The sequence below is a fragment of the Plectropomus leopardus genome, chromosome 11, assembly GCF_008729295.1.
Source record: "Plectropomus leopardus isolate mb chromosome 11, YSFRI_Pleo_2.0, whole genome shotgun sequence".
Lineage (NCBI taxonomy): Eukaryota > Metazoa > Chordata > Actinopteri > Perciformes > Serranidae > Plectropomus > Plectropomus leopardus.
The window spans coordinates 34,192,282-34,209,057 of record NC_056473.1 but is presented as its reverse complement, the minus strand read 5'-3'; the positions used below and the strand labels follow the sequence as shown (position 1 = coordinate 34,209,057).

Below are 16,776 nucleotides of genomic sequence, written 5' to 3'. Positions count from 1 at the left end.
ACAAACACGGAAATGACCTTAAAAAAAAGTGTCTCTTGTTCTATTAAAAACATGATTTTGAAGATGTAATTATGATAGCTATACTATAGTTTTATAGTACAATATTGTTAAAATGATGATAATTCTGTAACATATTTTCAATTATGTAATTATAAAATAGTTTGTCCTCAGCTTTTTCTTTACTTCCCTTTTTTCTGTTTTTTTGGGTTTTTTTTACTAAGTTGCTCATTGCCTTTTTTAAATATTCTCATTTCTTAATGTCTTCTGCCATTACACAGGCATCAGTTAACTAGTTAGGCAACAAATTAGTAAAATGTTACAAGAAAGTTACCTGAAATGCTTTTTTAAAAAAAGGAAAGTAAACAAACAAACAAACAACAACAAAAAAGTAAAAAGTAAAAGAAAATACATTATTTATCCTGTAACATCCTCTGAATATATAATTCCAGTACTCATAAATATAGTTTCTGGACATTTCCCATATTTCTTTTTTCTTTCGTTCTTAATTTTTTCTAAAAATGTGTCTGCATTTTTTAAAAATAACTTAAAAACTTGGTCATACTCTTGTTGCCAAATTGATGAAAAGAAACTTAAATTTCAATTTTCAATTTGTTGATTTTTTTACTGGGTTGCTCACTGTCTTCCACCATATTTTTAGAAGAAATCTCACCAATTTTTTCTGTTTTTAATGCATGTGAAAGGCGTCTGAATGCAGCACAGGAAAACTGACGTGGATCCAGGTGTTAAATGGATAATTTACTGATTTATCTGCCAATCAGACTAAATCTCTCTCTGCCCAGAACCTGCGTGAGGACGAAAGTATTGTGTCGCAGAAAAGGTCAGCAGATAGATGTATGAATTTTCTCGTGAAAATGAAAAGAGACGCACCTTACCTGACCGCCAGCTGTGACCGTGCGAAAGCATCTGCACACATCAGCGCTGTTACAACGTCTGTTAACGGGTCTCAGCGCTCGTCAGACATCACAGAAAAAAGAGAAACTGCAAGAGGAAAAAACAGCACAGAGTGACACTTTAACTCCTTATCTTAAAGCCCTGAGAGGGCCAGGAAAGAGTTAAAGTCTATTCCTGACCTTTGACCCTTGGCAAATGTCTCTGATTATCAGCGTGCAGGAGAACTCACCAGAAAAGGAAAGAGATGGATTTAAACTGAGGATTTAAATGTGGATTTGGTCAAATATTTCACACAAACGTTCCCAGAGAATAATTATCGACTTTAACAGTTTTTATCTTAATCGATTCCTAATATAACAAAGTAAAAATACTCCATTACAAGTAACCTCCAGTTAAAATCTTACAGTACGAGAGGATATTCAGATTAATATTCAAACTCCTGATGATTTAAACGTTTTTTTTTTCACCTGAGCTGTCTCTGAAGTGTGTGGTCCCTCTCTGAACAACCACACACCGACGTTTCCCAAATCTGCACTCAGACGGGAACTCCAACGATCTGACACAACTATTCAGATATTTGCTATTTTAAGGATAAACTGTTTGAAGTATTCATGCTGAGCTCGTGGAACTGCACTGCATCATATCTACAATTCACAGAGAGATTAACGGGTGACATTTCCTGGTGGATACAAACTGTAAGCAAAAGTCAAGTGGTTTTTTTTGGTATTTTCGGGTAATTTACCTGTAACTTTTTGCAATTTTTTTGCTAAATTTTGGGCAGTTTCTTGTTAAATATCTCCTTCTTCCCATGTTTTGAAAGAAATCATACCTTATTACTCAGGTTCCAAAAGAGGAAGTCATCATAGGAAAAAAGGTGAGCACAGATCTGCAGGCGCCCAGGTCTCTGACGAGCCAAGCAGAGCCGAAAAACAGACTCGGACCGGCTATCTGGCAGTTCCAGCATTTGCCAGATAACCACCTTGTGGGAACGGGCTTCCACCGGTAAAGATGGAAAAAAAAGTGACAAGAAAAAAGTTAGAGCATCTAGCGATGGCCGACTTGATGCTGGTATAGCCCATGTGATAAGTGGAGACACGATCCCAAAACTGAAAACGGGCTGAAATCTGTTTCCATGTTCCCGGTTGGAGAGCCATTGATTTTTAATGTCAAACTGCTGGTTTCAGTTTTTTATTTTTTTAATTAAGGATTAAGGATTTTCTCGACCTTACAATCCTAGAAGCCAGATCCCGAACGAAGGCAACTAAATCAGACGTTCAAAGCCACCAAACCAAAATGAATCAAAATAAACCAAAATAAATTCACTACATAAAAAGCAACTTTATAAGATTTAAGAGAAAATGTTTCGAAATTAAAGGTGAGCGAGGGAGGACACTCTGACAGAAAAAAAAAAGTGTTTCTTAACGAGCTGAGTCATATGGGGTGTCAGTGGTGTGCTGGCCTGTCGCCATGGTGATGGGCTTGGAAACGAGGTGGTTGCCCAGGACAGCGGACCGCTGAGAGTCCAGGTACTCGGTCACAGTGGCGATCTGGCTGAAGTGGCGCCGAGCCTGCCTGTGTTTCTGTTCAATGTCACGAATGAGCGCTGCCTCGTATGCCTGAACACACACACACACACACACACACACACACAGAGGGGGAGACTGAGTGTGTGTGGCAGCTGGAGCCCAAACTGCTTTTCTTACTGTTTGACTGGACAAACAGAAAGACGATCAAACAAAGAGCCAGAGCGGCACAGGAAGTTCACGACCTCTTTTACAGGTTAAAAATAAGAGTGTTTGGTGACGCTCGGTCCCGTCTCATTTAAACGCCACCGTGCACAAAGCCAGGACCATAAAGAAATCTTTACGTGACAGCTCGTGTTTCTCGTTGAAACTCTTTATAGTGATGTCACTGTGTTGCCAAAACTAAAAAAAAACTCAAAAATTAGTTGATTCTATTCTGTTGATGAACAAATTAAAGGGTAGGTTTGGTATTTTTCAACCTGGAACCTTTTTCTTTTCTTTTCTTTTCTTTTCTATTTCTTTTCTTTTATTTTCTTTTATTTTATTTCATTTTCATTTTTTTTATTTCATTTTATTTCATTTTATTTTATTTTTAGGAGTGTGTGTATGTAAAAACATATATTTTATGCATATATGTAATATTCATACTATATAGAGATTTTATCTTAAGTTGAAAGTTATTTTATTTTATATTTTTTTTTATTTTTTTACTCTTCTAGATATATTTTCCAGTTTAAAAGGAAAAAAACAACAAAAAAAGGGTATTTGATGTGATAATGGTCTAAAACAGTTTCAACTGTTTTTAAAACTCTAAAAAAAAAAACAGAAATTGAACAAAAAAATTGGTGCCTCGAATCACTAATCCAAGCGATAATTCAAACCTAGTAACACTTCATCAGATGTCATATTTTATATGTGCTGTGAGTGTAAAATGTTCACCAGGGACAGACCTTGTGGTGACAGTCACCCTCCACCTCCAGGTGAGCTGAGGTTACTCCTCTTTGGACAGCAGGATGCAGTTCCACAGGGGGTCCAGTCCCTTTGACGCTCCAGCGGACAATCACCAGGTTGTATAGAGGTCGCTGCTGGCGCTGAGGGCCGAGCAGGAACGCCCAGACCTCCTTCACCAGGTGCTGCATGTCCTTCGCCTGAGGACGCACAGAATTGGTCTCACCCTGTGGACACTCCTTTCAAGAAACTCACCAGAGCATGCTCAGACTGCGCAGACAGGATTTTAGGACAAGTTTCTAGGAATTTTAGGATGTTTCTCAGATTTTAGACAAAATTGTTGGAGTTATAGGATGTTTCTAGAATTTTAGGGACATTCGGGTCATAGCTAGGACCTCTGTTGAGGGTGGGGGTGATCCTCCACGGGCACTTTTTTTGGGACCTTATAGGGGGCAGATTTGTGATTGAGATTTGTGTAATTGTCATGACAAATATGTTTTTTGCATGTTGTGAAAGTGTCATATTTGTATCTGTATGTAACCATCTTGACCTAGAGGATGCAAAATGAAATTCAGAGTAAACTTGTATTATAGGTATAATTCCGTCGGGGAGTGGGTACCTGCAGTACAAAAACAAAATAAAAAAAAAAAAAAAACTGCACAGGAAAAGCAACAATCGTACAGAAGAATCTAATGAAGTGTGTGAAGTGAAAGCGGGGTCACCTGCAGCAGATGGGAATCTGGTTTTTCACGCTGAGCTGCTGCTCGTCGGCCCGCAGCCTCATCAGGATGGTTTTGTAGCACGAGAGGTCGTCCCAGAGTTCTGGCTATGTTGTCGAGTCCGCGCAGTCCCGGCAGCGGCCGATAGGCCTTCGAGGGCCGACGGCGGACAAGCTGAAGTTGTCTGACTGCAGGTAGCGATTTACAGCCCCCGGCAGAGGAACATGTTGCCTTCAGCTCAGACGGATTCTGAGGAACCTGGGATACATTTTAGAGGATAATCGGAGATATTCGTCTATATAATTTATCTCCAGGAGTCTAAGGTTTGCGAACTTAGCCGGGCTCTTTGCTCACCTTCAGCACCTTGGCCACCTGAGGGTTAAACGCTGGTGTTTTGATGAACTGCAGGAACAGAGTGGAGATCCTCTTACTCAGACCCACCAGACTGGCGCCTTAATCCCACGATCCATTCAAGTCCACCTCACCTGTCAACCAAATCCACGATGTCCCGGGTCAGAGGACAGTTCATGCTCTGTCAATAAACGATAAAAACAGATATGCTCACAAAAAAACGATATCTGTTAGTATTAATACTTGTGCTCCTCTAGACTTTTTATTTTGGAGGGACTCTCAACCATGATTGGTGTTATATTTTTGTCTTTGCTTTGTTTTTCTAAGTTGTTAATATGTTAATACACACACAACACACACACACAAACACACACAGAATCACACACACTCACACACACGGAGCTGTTTTTTTTTAAAAATGTGTGTGTGTGTGTGTGTGGTACCTTGACAGTGTGTAAACTGAGCGTCGTGAGGACGTTGCATCATCTGCTCGCGGCCGACATGTGAAACAGGTTGAACGTGCTCGTACAGATCTCGCAGCTCTCTGGCTCTGATGGTGTGCTTCGTTGTCCATTCATCAAACGGTCGACCGCCCTGACGCGAACCACCGAATGAGGAGCGGCGGACTGAAAAATCACAAACACACTGTTATTTGCTGCTGCTAACGATACTGCTGCTGTTGTGACCTGCTGTTCGCCTGAAATATAACTACTACTGCTGCTAATAACCGAGTTATTTATCAACTATTCATCAAGAGATAGGGGATTTTTATCTGATGCCGCTAAAATTACTCCTGCGACTGAAACTGGTCGCGTTACCACAACAAACACAATAAACTACTGCTACTCCATACCACTGCTACCTAGTACTTACTACTCATAACAACTTGTAGACGCATGTAGAAATGCACAACTACTAAACCAATACTTCTGCGATCATACTAACCTGCTTCAGTCCTCACTAATAATACTAATACACTAAAAATACTCTTGTCGAGCATCCTCCCTGTCTACAGCGTTACTCAGTTCTTTCAGCTCACAGCAAAATTTGCCCCCAACAGGGTCTGACTGGGTTCGGCCCCACCAACCATTTTCAAATTCACAATTAAAATAAAGTGATTCAAAACGCATCAATGGGAATGGTTTACTATGAGCGTAATTTTAACCTACACTTTGAGGTACCAGAGAGCATCAAAATAGAGCTTGTTTATCAAAAAAGTGCCAGTGGAGGACCCTGACCCTAATGTCCCCAAAATAATGGAATTGTGTCCCAATCCCAAAAACTTCTAAAACCCTAAAACATGTCTTAATACTCTGAGAAATACCCTAAAATCCTTGAAATGTCACTACATAAATGACAAAAAAACTCACTCATTTTGCAAAGTGGCCCCTGAAACAGAAACAGGGGGGTCGAGTAAACTTATAAATTCCTAATTCTGAAAAATGTCTTAAAATCCCAGAAATGTCCTTTAAGACATTAAATCTAAAACGTCCTAAAAATCTAAAAAAATGTTCTTAAATTACCCGCTAGAAACATGTATGGGGTACTGCTGCGACATGTCCCCTGGCTGCCTCCTGACATTTTGCAAAAGTGGTTCCCCTGAGCAAAGTATCCCTGCTTTAACATAGTAAAATATTTTTATGCTCCTGTTCTTTTCTAAAGTATCTAAACTTTAAAATAACTGCGATCCTCTGTATTGAACACTGAACTCAAAGGCATAATTAAAAGATCATCCTGATTACGGACGGGCTGTTAACTCTTTTTGTGCTGTGTCCTGCGAATGGCAAAGAAAAGATTAGCTCTTTTTTTGTCTTTGAGTGTTTCCTCTAACTGAACAGAGTTTTCAGTGAAAATAGTTTTTTTACTGAAGCCCTCACGACAACATGGAGATCGTTTTTAAAGCCGACATCTAACTGAACATAAAAAACGTTATTGGTGTGGAGTGAGGAACAGTGACCTCTTACCTGTACCAGGAAAATTCTAGAACGGTTTTGTCGTAGTAAACCAAACTCGCCCTCTGGACTCCGATGCTATGGTCGGTTCGCTATTGCCGCGATCTCTCGGCATCACTTCTTCAGCATGCAAGCAGAGGCTGCCAGTGGGGACTCTCAGCTCCACAGAACGTTTCGTGACTCGATTCCTCCTCAACCTCCGATGTCTTAAAGGCCATCCACAATTATCGCAATAAAAACTGCTCAGACGACGCCTACTGAGTAGCATTATTGTGGAGACCCTCTCTACAGTTGTGACTCATACCATCACATCTAAAGCTATGATGTAACACTCAGGTAGAAGTCCTCCTCCATACAGCTGCTTCCTGATAAGCTGTGTCGGCGGTATCGTACACACTCCTCCTCCTGAAAATCTGGGCCGTCCTTAATACTTGTGTCTGACACCGCATGCTCCACCAGCCTCCTTCATGTCCGATAGACCTTCAGCCGGTCACTCGACCGCCGTGACTGGGCCAATCATTCCCCGACGTACCTACCAAACAGATCCCTGTAACGGTGTCTCTACGACACACTATTTTGATCTCACCATAGAGTCGTGAGCTTCCGAGCATTTGGCAAACAAAACATGTTTATTACCTCTCTGTACCAGGGGTCCACTGTATTCTATCTATTAACGGGGGGCGTCTCCTCTCGTCACGTCTATTATAATCTTATGCTCCATGAGATGAAGACTTTCCACATGTCGAGGTGAAATTTCTGCCCTAGTACAGCCCAATCTACTCCTCAGGTCAACTGGCAGGTCTCCGCATCCCCAGTGAACTTAAGTCAGTCCGTGCCCAATCAGTAAAATTATCCTACACTATCCAACAACAGTCACCGAACCACTGTATGAAGCGAGCAGGACTAAACCAGCTCTACATTAAAGTTGAATATTACCTGTACATCACATAGTCTGTAACGTCCTACTTACAGTAGATTGTGGTTATAAATAATGCAACAACATAAATAACAGCTTAAAGCCCCCTACATGTGAGGCTCCTGCCGCTAGTGACTACATGTACCAGGATGCAGTTGTGCGCCTGAAGGATTTGACTAATGCCCCCGCAGCCTTCTAACAATGCACTCTATCCACTTCTGATCAAATCAGACTTCCTTCTGGACTTGATGCAGCAGCTGCCCCGAGCATCTCTCTCTGCGATGCATTTCATCAGTGTCGTACCCCACTTGAACTCTCCAATAATAACCAACAAAAACTCAGAGGCAGCCAAATCCAGGTAAAATTATGTATCCTCTACGATGTTGCTCGAGCAATGTGTGTGTACAGTCAACTAGCATATTTATGAACCATGTACATACTCACTGCTGACAAGTTGATTGAGACTGGTGTGATAGGACTATAACAATAGATAACGTAAAGAGGGAGTTTCACGCTAGTATGATTCGAGCGTCGCCACTTGTAAATGTATGTCGCTCGTGCCCTGTAGGAGCAGCCTTAGACTGCAGTAGAATGTCAAGCTAAATAGCTGGTAGGTCATGTGAGGTAGCTAAACTTATTGCTCCACATTTGTCAAATGCTGGCGCGCTCGCAGTGATGACATGTGTCAAGCTTTGTGACCACGCCAATCATTTCATTGATGTGTACAATTGTCAACAATTAAAGTTGATTCTCTAAGAATCTGAGTTGATTTTGCTAACTTTCTCATGTACTACGTAGCGACGCTCCGAGAGTGCATAAGCAGAACAGTCGAAATAAAGCTTCCTGTTCGACCGTCAAAAAGGTCGCCAGTTGAGAAATTCCTCCACACCATCCTGACAGAGGCCCACAGTGTAAGCACCCAAATGTACCCTACTGACCCATATCCATGAATTCATCGCTGGGACACGAGTAAGGTCACTTAAAAAGCTGAGAAATGAGCTTCAATATTGCTTCAAAATGCTCTATGTACGAAGACCTAAAAAGTGCGAGAGTCAAAGTCCCAGTGTGTATCCTAAAATCTCTCACAGATCAGAACTGCCTGCATAAATCATGTAGTGCGCTTGTGGGTATCCTTCAATACAGAAGCATCGAACGTCCCAAGAGATCCTAATAACCTTGATATCTAGAAGAATATCTAGCTGTTTATATATCTATAACAAAGAACATCGAGAAAAGTCCCAGAAATGTAGACAAAAAAACACATAAGAGAAAGTTCTGTACCATCCTGAGCATATCCATGCTGTAATGCATTCTTGTCGGCGACTATAGACGTAAAATCACGAAGCAGGCTGAACTCCTAAGCTAAATCTCTGCTGGTAGGGTCAAGTGATACATAAATATTATTGCTCTAATGTCATATAATCTGGCCCCAAAAGAGGTGTCAAGTGGATCCCCATCATTTATTTAGTATTACAATATTAATAACTTTTTTCACATATCAGGGAGTTGCAATTGTACATTTATTTTAGTATACATATGGTGCCTAGAGTGCATAAAAAATTATTAGATATTACTTTTTCTTTTTATTTATAAGGATTTCCAGATTGGATTGAATTACACCTCACACACTAATAACTGGACAGAGGCTCCCTATATTAAAGACCACTAATGTATACAGTCATGAAACATCCTGAAACCTGTGTAAGGCTTCTTAAATCTGAGGAATGTGCTCAATTTTCAAAATAGATCGTACGAATCTAAAAAAACGTCTCAAAGTCCTAGAACAACACTACCGAAAATCCATTAAACATCCTGAAGCTATGTAAAAATAAAAAACAACATACATGCCTGAGACAACATACCCAAAAAACCTACATACCCTTATTTTGACAAAAGATCCTCTCAAATCAAAAAACATCTCTAATCCCGAAATGTTTATCAAAATCCTACAAAAGCTCTTTCACTCATAGACACCCCTGACCCCACCCCCACCCTGAATGACGTACAACCCCAAGAATACATTCCTAAAAGTTCCTCTGCTGGTGGACTATATAATAATGTGAAGTAGATGTCTCATACCACAATACATGAAAATGGAAATCATCCCATTCCTACACCCCCTCACTCACACCACCCACCCCCACCAACCATTTTAATCCAACACCACCCCGCCATCCGGCCACTTCTTCACCCGCTCACCCCGCTTTACAGCGCCTACCAGTCATCGCAGCATCCACCGTCCGCCGAGCCTGAACGTATTCGCGGCGGCTGGAGCCCGCAATACGCTTACTTTTTTGCAGTGTCGTTACGAGGCGTCGATCGCTGTCTCCGGGTTATCTCAGGGAGCTGCAATCGCCGGGACACTTGCAGCTCCTTAGACTACATCACAACTGTGTCTGACAGACCACAAGAAGAAAAAATAAAAAAGTATGTTAAAACAATAACAACCTGGGTGCACAAAGCCACGCATCCACTGCCACCATCAGCTTGAGTTCTGATACAGACCTCCTCGGGCCCTTCGCAGCTGCATGTCACCAACCTCTACTCCCATATCATGCCTTAATCGACGTCCTGTGTCCTATATAAAGGCCCAAAATAGTCTTAAATAAATGAATAAACAGACGAATAACAAATTCAATTCGTCTTGTGACACAATATCTCCTATCCCCTCCATCCTTCCCTCAGGTGGAGGGATGGATGAGGTTTCTCCGTATGCTTGAGAATCACATACCTCACACAGGTAACCTGCATCAGATGCTCGAACTGTGGAAGTATTCGGTATGAGTTTCGTGGATTGTGCCTGCGGAGGGATCAGCTGATATGGATAAATGAGCAGCGTAATGGAGGGAAACAGGGAGGCGGGGCGGCGGCGAGCACCTCCATGCCACAGCTGAGGTCACAGGCTCCGCGCCGTTTAATGGAGGTTCACTGCAGGCGAGACGAGGTGATGAATAACGTTTTACATTTTCCAGGCTTGTGACGCAGACTGATGATGCTCGAGTACCCGAAAAAAGTCTCAGCCCTCGAACCCTTAATTTATTGATGACCTTTTAAAGTCTGGAACCAAAAAGACGGCGCACACCATTTTTACATTCAGCTGGAAAACTTATTATAGAAAGCACATCTGCATAAATGAATAAATGACTCCCAAAACGACAGACATGATGAGCCGACAGACGAGTTAATCTCCCGTGGAGAGCGTCAGCTGAGTGATCATTTTAACGCTGTGATGGACGTAAACATTTCCTGGTGAAATCAATAAAAAACCACTGAGCTGATAAAAATTCTGTTTCATTTTAAAAAAATATGATAAAAAGTCAAAGGTCGCAGACTGCGTCCATAACGACCCGAGCAGAGGAGTCAGCGAGCGAGCATCAGGGTGAGAAACATCCGGCCACAGAGAGTTTGACCTTTCATCAACGCCATCAGCTCTCGCTTCCTTTCAACATCTGCAAAAATCTGATTCATGCAAACAGATCTATTAAGATTCAGGTAACAAGATTTATAAAGACGGAAAACAAGGCAGACTCGACAGGGGAGCCCAAAAAAGGGGGGGGGGGGGGGGGGGGGGGGGGGGGGGGGACATATATAAAAAAATAAAATAAACATTAAAAAACAAAAGTAAAAACAGATTATAAGAAGTAATGACCATAATATACAATAAAATATTAATAGAAGGTGGAATTAATTACAAGCCTCTCTTATTTGTCTGCGATAAATCGAATTTCACAAAAAAATAACCCAAAGCTCAGGAACATCCGGCCACTTTACACTGAACAGTAACAAAGTCAAGGGTCAGAGGTCAGTGTGCTGTGACGGCTCATTAAAAACAAAAAAAACAAACTGTACATGTCGCCACCATTAAAGACATTTTTCATCTTTTCTCCTTCTTTCATGTTTCAGCCTTTTCTTGTTTTTTACACTTTAAGAAATAAAAGAAAAAAAGTGTAACTGTGACCTGATTCACAAATTAAAAGACAAAAGAATTCCTGTCATAACCTCACATGGATGACATGAGCTGCGAATAAAGACAGAATAACGAGGCCAACACGGCTGCGACCCTGTGATGTGTCAACAATCTTCACTGTTTACACACACACACACACACACACACACACACACACACACACACACACACACTCACAGAGTCTCATTACTGGCAGCGGTGTGTGTCTTCATGTATGTACATCTGTAATGAGCCAACCACCTTCATTAGAGAGTGAGTGTTTGGCAGAGGGTGAAGGTGAGTGACTCATACACTCCCTCCATCTTATGAGGGCGCGCGCACACACACACACACACACACACACACACACACACACACACACACACACACACACACACACACACACACACACAGCACCTCTCTGAGGCTGAGGGATTTCTTGAGATTTCAAAATTGTTGCTTTCCGCATAACATATCACACTCCTCCCAAGATTTCCACTAAACTAATTCAATTTAAAAAATCAGTTTGCTTTTAATTTAATGATTTTTTGTTTTAAAAAAGTATTAACGTACGTGGTAGCCTGACAAAAAAATGAAATAAAATAAACAAAACACAGTGTCTTTGAGGAAGAAAAAAAAAAACACAATAGAAATGATCCGACAGGCTGAAAATAAAAACTGTTCTGGTGGAGCTCAGGACTGCAAATTATTTGACTTTCTAGAAACACTGAACATTATATACATTATAAATGGGGCGCACCAAATATTAGCGACACCTCTCTATTTAAAAACACAATTTTAAAGCAGTGAAAAACTACAGACTCCTAAATGCTCCTGCAGATTCTCCCAGAGAAGCCAACATGATCACGATTCGTCTTTAAAAAAAAATTCATGAAGAAATGCAACGTTTTTGTTTCTTGAGGGCACTTTTAACCTCGTTTTACTTTCCTTTGTTACACAGTCAAAACTTTGTTTTGTTTGTCTGTCTGCAGTGAAAATTATTCTGCCAGTTTCTGGGGAAGCTTTCGCTCTCTGTCGTCTAAAGTTTAGTTTGTTTGTGTTCAAGCAGCAGCAAAAGTTCCTCACATTTATTCCATCTGACAAAATGTAAAAGATAAAGATGGATGATCACTGCGATGGATTTTTATAGACATAAAAGTGTGGAAGTGAAGAAATCAGTCTGAACAGTGACGGATGATTTGGAAAAAGATCCGACGTGATTATAAATAATATGCTGATTAAAAGTTACAGGGTAAATTAACCCCCCAGCATGGTATTACTACGTGATTTCGGAACTAAAAATTATTCTATATAATGGATTTTCTTCTTAATATAGATGAATTAATGCACGAGACTGTCAGAATCAAACTAATTAAAAAAGTAACGTTGACCAGAGAGGAGTTACTGTGACCGTTCGTTCTTCTGTCTTCTGGTTCAAGGAGCTCATTTATTCCCTCTCGCTCTGTAATTAGACTGTTTAAATTTCGCACATGAAGTCATGTTGTCTCATGCATGAATGAGAACGCTGTACTGCAGTAATGAGTGACCTTTAAATGCACCACACAAACACACTGCACACACACACACACACACACACAGTTTCATGTGTGTCAGTGAGCTTTAAATCATAGCGTCATTATTATTATCTAATTCTGTCTGAAAATACGTGTATCATCTCCTGAAGACCACAGTGGGGTGTTTTTGGTTTTGAGGCTCTGTCCTCTACCTGTGTGTCCCGGCTGAAGACCGCCACTCGTCTCTCAGGTCTCCTCTTGGGCAGGGTCTGGACGGCGGCGTTGTGGTACTCCACCCCCGTCAGTCGATGTCTGTAGCCGCCCAGGAAGGCCTTCTGCTGGGGGGGACGCTCGATCTCCACCACCACCTGCTGGAACATGTCCTCATCTGGAGGACACAGAGAGACGTATCACGGGGCTCAAGTCTGTCAGCACGGCAGTAAAAAGTGTTTCTGTGGTCAAGATGTGGTCTAACAATCCTGCATGAAAAGTGATGGGATTTTTCAAACAAGGAGACAAAAAAACGCAATATTTGTAATGATATTAATAATTATTAATATTATAAATATATAATATATATTATTATTAATATTAATATCAAATATACAGTATGCGATGATTCACAATTATCTATCTATCTATCTATCTATCTATCTATCTATCTATCTATCTACGTATATTCAAGTTTCTCAGTGTCTTTTTCTGTCATTTTGTCCCACAGAGTCTGAACTGACAATTATTTAAATTAAACATTTAACCGATACATTCATAAATATATGTTAATTAAGCAAAATAAGTAAATTTCTCAATTATTAATTCTATTTCCTATTTTTATATATCACTGTAAAATATTTGAGCCTTCATATTGAACTCATCTTTTTTTTTTTTCCTTAAAAATTTACTCGGCAAATAATAAGATGGTAAAGTGACAACAAAATCTCCACAGTAATTCCTTTAAGGCTGCATTTCATGATTTCTGACGGACAAACAGATGAAACGTCACTTTATCAAGTTATGACCATGTTGGCAAACAGCTTCCTCCACACTCAACACACAACACACACACACACACACACACACACACACACACACACACACACACACACACACACACACAGTGTGACAGTCACAGACCTGTTTGGACTCGGACGGTGATGACGTCCGGCATGTTGTCCTGCTCGGGGGGTCGTAGTGGGCGGAGCGGGTGGCTGGTCGGGTCGGTGGAGCTCATCTCCATGCGGGTGGAGCCGTGAGGCCGGACGCCGAGCTCCATCAGGCTCTGCTGCTCCTCCACCAGTCTGCCTGAAAAACGGCAGCGCACCGAATCATGCAGAGAACTGAAACAGCATTTATTTCCACAGTAAGACAAAAATAATATTCTCTGCGAGTCTAATGCAGCAGGTTCTAAAGTGTTTGGGCTAGGTGTCCAAACCGGACATGCATTCAGTGTAACACATCAAAATATCTAACAAATATACTGAATTAGGCATGCACCGTGTTGTATTTTTGCCGATATCCGATATGCAACAATAGAACGACTCATTTGGCCGATAACCAATACAGATATTAATATATCCACTTTTTTCCCCACCTTATTGTAGTTAATTTTTGCAGATTTGTAAAGACTTTAAATGTGAATACTTTGCATTTTTCTGTGTAATTTACTCATAGCAACTTTAGGTGACTGTTTTGAGCCAAAATGTGATCTATTTTGTTCCACAATAATTATTTTAGAGACCAAAACTTTCACTTTTGGTCTGAAACTAGCTCATTTATCCACATGCTTCATGTGTTTATCCAGACTGCTGTCCTAAGACCAAAGCTGATTCCCCTCATCGGTCCCCTGCCACGCTGTGTTTACAGGTAATATTTTACGCATTTCAGAAACAATTTTAGGAAGCACTGGTGTGACATTTGTCTGGGTGGCAACACCCAAAGTAAATGCTCTATTAAGATAAAAAATGGTGTTTGTTTGCACTGACAGGTGTCAGACTGTTGCCACAATTTAGTCATCACTCTCACAAATCTAAAACTAAAAAAAAACAAATAAAAACGCACATCTGCTGGGAGAGAAAAACAAACGTACCATCCAGAGAGATCTGCAGCACCTCAGCAGGGACTCTGAGCTCCGCGGCGAGGTGAAGCTTCAGCTCCTGAATCCTGAGACCGATGGCGAAGGCAACGGTCATCACATGACCCTCCGGCACCAGCACCACCTTCACTACAACATACAGCACAGAGACGTTCTGTAACAGCAAGAGGGCAGCAAAATGACCTGCAAATATAACAACAAAAAAAAGAAAAAGCAAGAAAGTAGTACTAAGTTACAAGAAAATCACCTGCAAAAAAATAAGGAAAAAAAGCAAGAAAGTAGTGGTTAGATGCAAGAAAATTATTGGCAAATTATTGGCAAAGCTAAAAAAAGCAAGAAATGAATAGTAAATTACAAGAAAATTACCTGAAAATTAGCAAAAAACATTATCAAGAAAATAATACATTCATAAGAAAATGATCTGTAGACTGTCAAAAAATGAACAAGAAAACAAGCCAAAGAAAGTGCTAAAAACACATATACAGATATTTAACATGAGTATTTATAAGAATTATAAAAACTGTTTTCTGGACATTTTTTCCCTATTTTTTTTTTAAAAACATCTAAAAAGATTTTGAGGTCAATTTTTCTCACCTTCCACAGATAATTTTGTGATTTGTGGTCTTTGTGTCACGTATATTTGTCAGCGTAGTGTTTAATATGTACCTGCTTCGGTTGTTGTGTGAGAACTACACCGTCGATTGCTAGTCTTTGATTTTGACTGAATTTGGTTTTTTCAGGTTTTAGTCTTACCTGTTGCCGTAGAGTTTCCAACAGTTTCTCTTCTCTGAGGCTCTCTGGGCTGCTCGGCATCGTGGGGCAGATCAGTCTGAGATTCAGCTTCCTCCGTGGCCTCCGGCACATCTTCACAGTCCACAAAGTGATCTGAAAGTCAAGAAAAATATTTGTGTCAAACACTAGATGTAGATAGCCATTTTGGTGAGTCAATGTCAATAAATACATTTACCAAACTATCTAGGATGTCTGCAATACTCATGAAGTTTAAAGAAGTTGCATTTGTTTTCTGTTATAGATTTTGTCATTTTGTGATTTTTCTTTTGTCTGTTTATTTATTTAAATTAGAACATGGTATTAAATCAGAAAACTGACAACTGTATCATTTAAATATTTACAAGTATTTGAAGGTTTATTTAAAACACTGTCAATGACCTCTAGTGAGTCTGGAGAAGTCGAACTTTTCTTTTTAAATTTAACGAAGAAAAATGTACCGAAAAAGTCACAGTAAATGTAAAAAAAAAAAAAAAAAAAAATAAATAAAAATTAGCAAGAATGATGAAAAAATAAATAAATATAATATAATATAAATATGCTTTAAAGAACAATGGAATTGTTAGAGAATTTATTACAAAACACTGTATTTTAAAAACTCCTGTTATGTTTTGATAAAAAAAAAAAAATAATTTGTGAAACTAACAAATTTACTGGACTTACCTGGTCAGACTGGACTCACCTGGTCAAACTGGACTCACCTGTGGTCAAACTGGACTCACCTGTGGTTTAACTGGACTCATTTTTGGTCAGACTGACTCACCTGGTCAAACTGGACTCACCTGTGGTCTAACTGGACTCATTGGACTCATTTGGTCAGACTGAACTCACCTGGTCAAACTGGACTCACCTGTGGTCTAACTGGACTGGTCAGACTGTTCACCCGTCAGACTGGTCTTACCTGCGGTCAAACTGGACTCACCTGGTCAGACTGGACTCAGCTGGTCAGACTGGACTCACCTGAGGTGGAGCTGTCAGCCTGCGCCTCCTCTCCATTGCTCCGCTCTCTGTCGTCCTCTGGCGGCTGCTCCTCGGTATCTCCAGCTGGTCGGAGGTTTGTTTCCGTGTTTTCTCCCTTCATCTTCTCGCTCCTCTTTCCTCTTTGCTCCGACAT

The 16,776-nt window shown here is 40.5% G+C and overlaps 1 protein-coding gene across 1 annotated transcript; it reads right to left on the bottom strand.

Moving 5' to 3' along the window:
* Window positions 1-2,330: 2,330 nt before the first annotated feature.
* Window positions 2,331-16,776, bottom strand: iqub (IQ motif and ubiquitin domain containing). Its single transcript, XM_042496893.1, is given in 16 exon segments — window positions 2,331-2,528; window positions 3,386-3,427; window positions 3,430-3,459; window positions 3,462-3,484; window positions 3,487-3,604; window positions 4,135-4,305; window positions 4,307-4,360; window positions 4,457-4,585; window positions 4,587-4,634; window positions 4,897-4,932; window positions 4,934-5,047; window positions 12,994-13,169; window positions 13,916-14,083; window positions 14,868-15,002; window positions 15,627-15,758; window positions 16,614-16,776. Coding segments are annotated over 16 exon segments (1,737 nt in total).